The 10253-nt window shown below is 32.3% G+C and overlaps 1 protein-coding gene across 1 annotated transcript; it reads right to left on the bottom strand.

The window, feature by feature from the left end:
- Positions 1-463: 463 nt before the first annotated feature.
- LOC110370702 (transmembrane protein 145) lies at positions 464-10082 on the bottom strand. Its single transcript, XM_021326611.3, has 7 exons — positions 9353-10082; positions 8675-8950; positions 8188-8347; positions 7401-7538; positions 6912-7167; positions 5950-6054; positions 464-4132 (listed from the first exon to the last, which is right to left on the bottom strand). Exons 1-7 carry the CDS (start codon positions 9817-9819, stop codon positions 3981-3983), a joined length of 1554 nt encoding a protein of 517 aa, XP_021182286.1. The 5' UTR covers positions 9820-10082; the 3' UTR covers positions 464-3980.
- Positions 10083-10253: the final 171 nt, after the last annotated feature.

The raw sequence follows: 10253 nt of genomic DNA, 5'->3' as shown, positions 1-10253 counted from the left end.
GATTCAGATTTCACAGAGAGAAATACCTACAATAAAGTAAAACATAAAAATATTCATATGTTTGTGTGTCAATGTACGTAATTTTATGATTTTTATCTTTATACAAATACTTCACTGTACGCTGATAACTGCGTCACAGTCGTCTCAATTAAGCACTTGACAACCGCGACATTAAATACGCATTAACGAACTAAATTGACATTAATAAGCGATTTTGTCCTTGAACTTCAAATATCTGGAAGTGTGATAAGTATCATAATCATCATACAATGATGAAAAAAATATTATAATTCACAAGGCACGAATCTCTGGTATGTTTCCATGCAAAACTGTGGTCTATGGATACTGGCATAAACAACACTCTTGGCAAAGGTTTGATGTTTGAATATTTTTAGCAAAACGATTAATTGCTCAATATCTGTTCATTGTTCAGACTTGTAATTGATTGTAGAAGCGGCAGTAAATTAAACAACAATTTAGTGTACATAATAAGAAAGTTTATTTACATTCAATTTACACCTACAAAGGCTTAGAAATAACTATATAACACTACGTATAAAACGTGGATTTTCCACAAAATATAAAATGTTTCAAGGTAAAATAAAATAAAATTAACTAGTCAGTTAAACAATACTTTTGTTTAGGAATAGGCTTAGTTGAGAGGGGGTTCTAAATAATAATATTTATAACAAGAACCAAAACAGGATATTACAAAACAATCCACGACATTTATTATCAGTTTTCCGTTCCCTTGTGTTGTAAGTAAGGTAGTTCAAGAAACATGCGTTTATTATGTGTGTACAGTCACCTGCGAAATTCCAGTAACACAATAAAAAATTAAGTATCTGGACACTACAATTCAGATAAAATGTTCAGCGAATTTTGTAGATTAAGTGACAGTTAAGTAACAGTTAAGTGACAATTGTCTGATTGCTAATGGCCCTTTGTTGCTGACCGTACATTCACATAAACTCAAAGACAGAATTGTTTTGAATGATTTAAATAGATGCATATGAAGCAGTTTATCTATGTGTGATTTAAGTTCACTACAGGACAAAAAACTGGCCCATATCAGATTGTCGGCTCGATTCTCAAAATGTGCACAAAGTTTGAGTTGAAGATCTTTTTTATCTTTTACAAGCAAATGTAGGCAAATTATGTTAAATTTGGAGAGACAACACACATCACATTTTTGCTCCTAAACCACAAATACATATTCATAACACATTCACATAGTTTTTAACGTGTATTTCACATCAGTAAATTGAGGAACATTATTAAAAAAAATATATGGCTAAAAACTTGCTATGATTACAACTTAATCCTTAAATCTCATTAAAATTCGATTAAAAAAATAAATAAGCTCCATTTTGTCATTACACAACACTCTGATCTCATAAATACTTATACGCGTTTCTTCTGCATATTATTACGTTTACTAGTCCAACAATAAAACTTTGCGCCGAGATCAGCTCAGAAAAAATAAACAAAGTAACAAAACTTTATTACAGAAATAGTTCTCCTTAATTCAGATTTGGCAATCAATCACTCGAATTTTATTTAGAGACCATCGGCTATCTAAAACTGACATTTCACATCGCCAAACATTGTTTTCAGTTATCTGCTTTATACAGCCAGTTATTAGTATGGCAATTGACAACAAAATATTATGTCTTGTTCTAAAATTTGTTCAGTTTTACTGAGCTATTGATATTATGCAAAAGATGAAATCAATAATTTAGTCATTTTTTATACAATAAGTACAAATTTAAAACTGCACATAATACAAATACAATTGTTGGTAAACCAAAATAAATAAAATACTTTAGATTTTTTCAATAAGCCGGAGTTTCGCGACAGTTCCTTGATTTAACAAAACAGTAAGTAGGTATGTAGGTTTATTAGAGGGTTTTTTTTAAAAAGATTACAAGCCAAGATGTGGCAATTGGCAACACTTATAATTATTCTGTGATACCCTGCGTAAGTTGGGCTCCATGCACGTAAGCAAATATTAAATAAATAGCCAGTGAAAAGTTGTTTAGTGTAAAATATTCGTTTCATTATTACCTTTAAATTTTATCACGCGTTGAAGATTTTATGAATATAATCCCTTAACTTGAAAAAAAAATAAAGCAGTAACGAAGTTCGGCAGTACTCTTGTAGACTTAAAACACACTAACGCGATTTTTACAGCAGCTTTCATAAGTTATCCAAATATATAATTTCGAGTTCGGTTCATAATTTGCACAACACATTTGTGCATCGGGCTTCAATGACTACAAAATAAATAATTTGGTATTATTTCTACACGTTATAAAATAAAATAATTTTCTTCTATCAAAATAAAATTTAATAACCAAAATGTACATCACTAGCTTTCCTACACTTATACTACATTGACACGACATCACGTTTAAATAAAGTTTTACTTTAATAGAGAAAAGAGCATGCTTCACACAAATCATATCTGTGAATAAAATAGCGAACCTTTTATAATTTCAATCAAGTGTCCATAACAAAATATACGACGATCAATCTAATTATCCTAAAAGTTTTAAAGAGCATGCTCTGCTATCATTAAGTTATTTAAAATTTCTAAATATCGCTAAAAGAATGTTTCGAAGCATTTCCTTGCCTAGTAATTTTAATGTGTTAATCAATTTAGTAAATTTAGACGACTATTTAAATAATTTATACACAGTAATTAGACAGATAACACGAAAAGCAAATAAATTTAGACATTGACAAAAATATAATTCAGCTGCCGTTTTGTCGTACAGACCACAATAAAACATCGATTTGAGATCTAATTGTACTTTAACATTTCTAAAAGTCACTGTACATCACGTATCTATTTGTTATATTCAAGAATCTATTTGTATACAAAATGTATCAGCGTTTTTTTCATAAGAATTCGATTTCACTAGCGAACCTTTAACACCCGTAGACTAATCGTTCTCATTCGACATAATACAAACTCAATCAAACTACATAACGAGTTCTGATTAGGAGTGCCAATATATTGGATTTTATAACAAAAAATAACTAATATTCCTTAACTTATAAGATCATAAGAATCAAATTTCATAATTTTTTTCGTGATTTACATGGACAAGTGTGTAGAGTGCGTTGTATTTATTATAACTATTACTTTTATCATACTCAGGTACTCCCTGAATCACTGTTTAGTTGTTTATAGACGTACAAAAATTAAGTAAACCGTTAATATGTAAGTACCTGCAGTAGGTAAGCATCAGAACTTTACAAAACAATATTTACACAATTCATTCAATAAGAAAAACTCCATTCAACTTTAACAGCACTTTTAACACCCATTTTCTTAAATATATTTTGGTAAATTCAGACATTTTTCACAAAGACACAATGATTACGAATACTCTTACATTATAGGTATCTGCAATATTTTCTTCGTATTAAATAATAGTTGATTCAATCGTTGGCACATAGTTAATTGTGATATTTTTTATTTCACTCTCAGTGTCATATTATCTTGAATAATCAAATATAATCACGTTAATTGACACTTAGATACGATCGCTTGGAGACCGGCACTATTTCGCTTACAAGTATATAATTATGCATTCTTAGTAAATTCAATTAATTTTGTGCTATCAACAATTTCATCAATAAGGAATCAATGTACTTGAATATCACACAGCAGGACACATTCATTTAAAATTTACTATTGACTAAAAATATTAGCCATTTATATTCGATTTTCCTATCACCCATTCATATATTTCATAGATCAACATTACATTCGTCAATTCTTGTATTTCGTAATAAATATTACAAATAACAGTGTTTAAATCGACACAATCAACATGATTCACTACACAAATATTGGAGAGTTTGTGAGACCAATATTTGTGAATAATTTCGATCGTGTTAAATTCATAATTTCATTCGTTCGGAGTGAACGATATTTGAGGAATCCTTTATGTTACCTGTTGGCATTGCTATGAGAAGGCAGTGCCGTTTTTGTGCGAGGCTCTGGTGAATATGATCTCCTCATCATCAGCGTTGATGCTCTCGGCCGTGGTGAGGGCCACGGTGTCACTGTGTACTACGTGAGGAGACTCGTTGAATTCATCTAGTTCTTCAATGCCCGCTGGAAAGTTATCAATAAAAATATTTTAAAAATTCTTTGCCAACTAAGTATTTAGACTATTACACGAACAAAGAGTTTGCCTAATTTAGGTGTCAAACCTATTTCTGTTAAATTGGGAGTACGTCAATTATGTAAACACTCAGTGATCGAAGTTTATCCTGCTGAGTAATTCCCCATGGAAGAACCCAATTAAAAAATCCATTTATACTCATACGCACAAAAAGACGGTATTACCAAATACCGATCCTATCGGCCCCTTTAGGTACCTACTTCAAACAGGAAAGTTATATTCTAACCAATAATATAAAGCGAAGAGTTTGTTTGCTTGAACGAGCTAATTTCAGGAAATACTGGACTGATTCGAAATAATATTTCAGAGGTATATCGCCCATTTATCCAGGCTTTTTATCCTTATGCGCGAAATAGGTCCCACAAGTTAATGCTGAAATCAGTCCACGGGGAAAAGCCAGTAAAATATAAAAAGTAACAAATCTCTATAGGCTTTTACAGATAAGATTAACAATTTGTATAAATTCTATTAGGGTTTTATTAATGTACGCTTTGTATGCTATATCAGACATGAGGTTCTTTCCATTACAACATCATGTTCCGCGATAGATGAAGTGCTTTGATAAACGTGCAGATAAAATCATATTTATTAAGAACGAAAAGTGATAGCAACCCAAAGTGCTGATGGTATATAATCCAAACATGAGATATCTTAGATTAGTTTTATGATTCCATTGATTATATACCCGTCAATAAATTATAGGGATTTAGGTAAATGTCGGTAGTCAAGACTTTTTTTATGAACATTATGAAGTAAAAAGACAAAACGAGCGGAAATAGAATCAAATAACAGCTTCTATTGAAAGCAGAATGTGAGGTTTTCAAGGGCACAAAAAATAAGTAGATAAAGGCCAAAGCTCTTATATTTGAAGTGTGCTATGTAAAAAAGCCAAATCAATTTTAATATTGATCATAGTATATGCTACAATTTGTGAATATCATTGTGATAGTTCAAATTTATACGCACAATGTAACGATAAGTGTCTGTCTATGGCCTAATTGGCCTACAATCTATACATATTGCAAAATAAAGCCCCGGGTCTGTTTGCGATAAACTCAAAAACTACTGCACCGATTTTAATGCTGCAGAAAAGTCTACGGTGGCATTATGTCGATCTCTTAAGGTTAACATACTACATCCATTTTACTACTTTTAAAAAGCTCGTAATAAGTTGAAGTATTTATAATGTACTACGATAAATTCGAACACAGAGACATTGAACTATATAAAGTCCCTTGTTTCATTTCATATCAAACTGTTTGATATGCTTTGAATAGTTACGTTCATCTAGGCATGGCATGATTGACGGGGAAAAACTGTATAATAATCAAGGTTTAGTTGAGTTATTAGTTGTTCATATATTAGAGGTGTGTGAATAAGTCACTGAAAATAGTCTTGAGAAGCCTCAGAGAATAGAGATTTTGAAATAAATGCAGATCTATGTATCATACATCCCCGTCTATAATATCTATCGAGTACACTAAGTGTAATTCTGATAAGTAAATATTTTTAAACCTTATTCCAAAGAACATAACGTCGAATATGCTCAATCAAAGACTGAACTAGAAAAACACACAAGCAATTGCGATAGTATCAAATCAAGTGCAAGCTAATGAGCTTGCTACCACTTACATACTAACATTAAGTAATAGCTTTAAAATGGGTTAATGACTACCAAGTTACTTATCAAAAAAAACTACCGTCCTTAGTAGGTAATTTTAGTTAATTACATGAGTTTCATTCATACCTGTGTAGTCAGAGGGCGCTAGTAGTAAATACTGTTCGGAGCGCGTCGGCCACAGCAAGTGCGCCATTACGCAAAACGCAAGACAGTCGGCTGAATATGTGATACCTGGAAATCATACATTTCAAACTAGTTTAGTAACTGTTTTGCCATTTAAGAACTGTGCAATCATTTTTATCGTTCGGTTGATTGCATTATAGTTGAGGAGAGAAACGGATACAATTTTATACTTCACGATCATGTATGCATTATGCCGGCCATTACGATTTACCGGAGAGGTAATCTCTGCAGATACCTGAGCAGGTCATCCGAACAATGGTAGCAAAAAACTGCACAGGTCTCTATTCCCACACACATTTCTATCTACCTCTACCTGCGCAGGCATACTTGCATAGGTGGACCTCTTCGGTAGACTGTAGCGTGTATAGCCGGCATTAGTAATACATTTTAGTTACATAGTACAATGAACCAATTCGGAAGTAATTATCAGCTAGTCACTAGCTCAAATGGGGCGAAAATTATTACACAATAAAGCTGGAAAATGCGTATCACATAAACACGGATAGATTTAAGATTTGCTGCATAAATCCGTTTGCAAATACATTATGATTTTACACAAGTCATTTCACAAACGCAATACGGAACCGTGTCAATTTTAACGAGATCGTTTTGCCCATGGCCGTGGCGCTAATAATACTCTCGAAATTCTTAGACATATAAAACCATTAGAAGTATGTGTAGCAAGACTTTACCTAAACAAAGAAAACATAGAAATAAAGGATAACTTCTCCTTTTGATTTCAAGTATATACATTTTAGAATTAACATTACAAGCTCTGTCATGAATATTATTATTAGTAGCTACAAAATTGACTCACTACAAAAGTGAATGTAACCAATAATGAAAAAAAAACTTGAGCAATGTCGCTGGGCAGGCTTACATAACAATAAACTTGTTACACTTACCTAATAAAAACTTGAACCTCCACAGAGGGCTGATCTGTAGCGCAATGAGCGCTATAATCGGCAAATACACGAACCATACCAGGCTTGACGCGCCAAAGTGTAGTAAAAAGTTTAACTTCGGCATATTGTGTTCGTACATCATTGTATACCGAAGTTCGAGGACGAACCAAGTCATTATCGCGACGCGCAGAGCGAGTATCAACCATCCAGGCCATGTTTGGTATTCGTCTATCTCTTCTATAATGTCCACTTCAGTCTATAATTGAATAACATTTTATGTTTAATAGCAGCTGTTTCCGTAACAATGTAAAACGATCGGTTATTAAACACGTATTGTATGTTATACGTGAGGCATGCATAATGAAATTTTGTTTTATGCTACATTAAGGAAGGTAGCGTAAAGCGAGTGAAACCTCATTATGCAAATAATGTTATTCACTTTCAATACTCAAGTACTATTATTGCCATAATATGGTTTGAAAAACTTACTGTATTCCAAACATATAGAAGAATATGGACGATTCCGTAGGCAAGCCAAACTCCGAAAACCAGTGGTTTGTATGTGAGCTCCAATCTAGTCACTGCCCAACCCTTTGCTAGCAAAAGTAGGAGCAACATGAACAGTGTCTGAAATACAATAATTGTTTTTATTAGCGTTTGTCTATCGTAAAATGCGGGTTTTACGACAGATAAGTAACACAAGGTATTTATAGTATTGCAGTTGATAGTCATAAAATGCAAATAACATGAGCTAGATAAAAAAACGTATGTTTCTACCTTTTAAAATGTGGCTTTGAAAAACCTTTGAAGATTTGAAGTTGTATTTTTAGGTAGACTAAAATAAACAGATACCTCAATGACACATGAAAACACAAACTATGCAGTCTGCAAGAGAATAAGATGTTTATCATGATAAAGGACTTTTAGGAGACACATACTTCATTTGATAATTTGTAGCTATGTGTACATAGATAGATGAATATAAGAAAATATGGAACTGACCTATCAACCTTGTAATAGTTTGGTGATAAAAATGTACGCAATATCCTTATAGCACAGATTTACTACATAGTAAATAAGGAATTATGTTTCTGTGCTCCGTTGATAGATTTAATCCATATAAAATCAAACTAGTTTAGCTTGTTTTATATAGCTATAAAGAAATTTAATAAGCCCTCTCTTTGTCTAAAGTAAAACATTGTACATAAGGAGGCTTAATGGCAGCTAGGCAAAAGGCCAGCTCCAACAAAAAAGTATGCATAACATTGTGACTCACTCTGCTCATAATATCTAGAACATCCCCAGCAGCCGCCAGCCCAGCAAACCCAACACCATCCACAGCAAACTTCACAGTATGCAGCACATTGAAGCATAGAGCAATGAACTCCAGAACAAGGCTGAATGTAAACAACTTTGTCACTGGATGCTTTTGTGTTCTGAAATTAAATTGTTCCTTCACTATGGATGTTTGTGTTACAATTCAAAGCAATGATGCAATTGAAAATAGAATATCCATAGCAATGCAATGAAAAGATATAGGAAGTATGTATAATATTGATCTTATGAATTAAAAAAGCTGTATAGAATATAGATTATTGCTTTCATCAAACACAAAAATTCACAGTAATAATAAAATACTGCTTACTCTATAGACTTAAAAGTTTTGGAGTGAAAATCTCTGAAATAGTATTGATTAATTTAACATGATGGTGTAAGTTGTAACAAATTAAATATTTATAAGAAAATATTAAGGATAATCTTACCTGACTGCATAAATCTGGACTGGCAATAGAATAATATAGCACAGCCAGAAAACCAGATACAGTTCTAAAGTATTCTGTCTGTCAAATGAAAACTGGTACAGCAATGTGTTGTAAAATGATAAGTTTGGACTTCCATTCACCAGCCAGAAATCATAGTTTATGATTTGAGGTATATTTGTCAAAGTTTTGTTGTCCTTCGAAGGTGCTCCAGTGTAGTGATGCCAGGTACATGTTACCTCATCTAAGTAACATGAGACCATAGACACATACCAAAACCTGCATAAAGAATAAACATACTATAATAAATGTAGGTAAAAGCAATCATTGCCAACTATTTGATTGAATAAAAAAGCAACTGTTGCGCTTGCAAAATTTATGAATGAATGAAACCCCTGAATATAATTTTACTGTAGTGCAAAAAGGTATCCTGATAGAAAGGTCCATAAAATAATGAATTTCTGAATTGACATCAGACAGCTCTTAAATTGAAGAAGTTGCTCATCATTCACTGTGCAAATACACAAATAAATTTTATAGGAAAAAATTATAATATAAAACAAGTCAACTTCATATCAGCAGACAGGAAAATTTTACCATATAAAGGTACACTTAAACCAACAATAGAAACAAAGCAACATTTTCCTTCTCCTTTTTATTGTACATTAATATTAATTTTACCTTGGTTGCCCAGAGTTCTGAATAACATATGTGAACTGATTCTTCTTGACCACATTCCAAGGCGTGTCTTCATCAATGCACAGCCCGCCTTTCGGACATGGTATTCTTCTAAACAGATCTTGTCCATAAGCATTACATTTCGGGTGGTATGCAGTTCCATTCAAATTTTGGAACATAGTTTGACATGCTAGCTCTTTATCAACAATATCACGATTTTTGTAATAGTGTAAAAAGTGGCCTCTGTCCAAAACTGCAAACGTGATAGGGTATTTGAATTGAACATTGGCTGTTAAGTTCCCGAAAATATATCCATATGTTTCCTTTTGAAAATGAATGTCTGTCTTCTGAAATCCAAATTTAACTAAAAACTTGAAAAATTCATCTGTAGAAAACTCTCCTTTTATATGCGTGGATGATACAAATACAAATAATGCACAAAATATTATTGCACTAGATTTGATACACATTTTGAGAATCGGAGGCTTGTTGGACCACAATAAAATAACATTTCTGTAAAACACGAGGACTTTTCCAATGCTTTTCTTAGTGTTCTTTATTTCATGTCTATAATGTTAAATACAACAATTTCAAATATACTGTATTAATTTTATTAAGCACAAGCAGGGACGAAAATAAAAAACATTTTTGATTTAGACAGACGTAATTTACAAAGACAGTACAATACTCCAGTTGCCATTGCCACTTGTGTTTCTCTACCATTCTCTACTGCAAATGTTACCAAGTTGTGATTTTTTTATTACTGTACATTCTATAAAAATATTGTATTGTATTCGTTCACCAAAACAATTGCTGTGTCTTTACATTACAAGCAAGAACCTAAAAATGAGAGTGAATTTTGGTAGCGGATTTACACTGCAGGCATGCACAAGTATTTACTTGT

This window comes from Helicoverpa armigera, chromosome 13 (assembly GCF_030705265.1).
Source record: "Helicoverpa armigera isolate CAAS_96S chromosome 13, ASM3070526v1, whole genome shotgun sequence".
Taxonomy (NCBI): domain Eukaryota; kingdom Metazoa; phylum Arthropoda; class Insecta; order Lepidoptera; family Noctuidae; genus Helicoverpa; species Helicoverpa armigera.
This window is presented reverse-complemented; position numbering and strand designations above follow the sequence as displayed.

What these genes read in the sequence shown, in the direction of transcription:
- LOC110370702 (XM_021326611.3), bottom strand. Translation starts at nt 9,819, where the DNA reads ATGTGTATCAAATCTAGTGCAATAATATTTTGTGCATTATTTGTATTT. An exon ending in CAGAACTCTGGGCAACCAAG is followed by an intron (nt 8,951 to 9,352) that starts GTAAAATTAATA and finishes TTCTTTATGCAG; the next exon opens with GTTTTGGTATGTGTCTATGG. An exon ending in GTCCAGATTTATGCAGTCAG is followed by an intron (nt 8,348 to 8,674) that starts GTAAGATTATCC and finishes ATTTAATTTCAG; the next exon opens with AACACAAAAGCATCCAGTGA.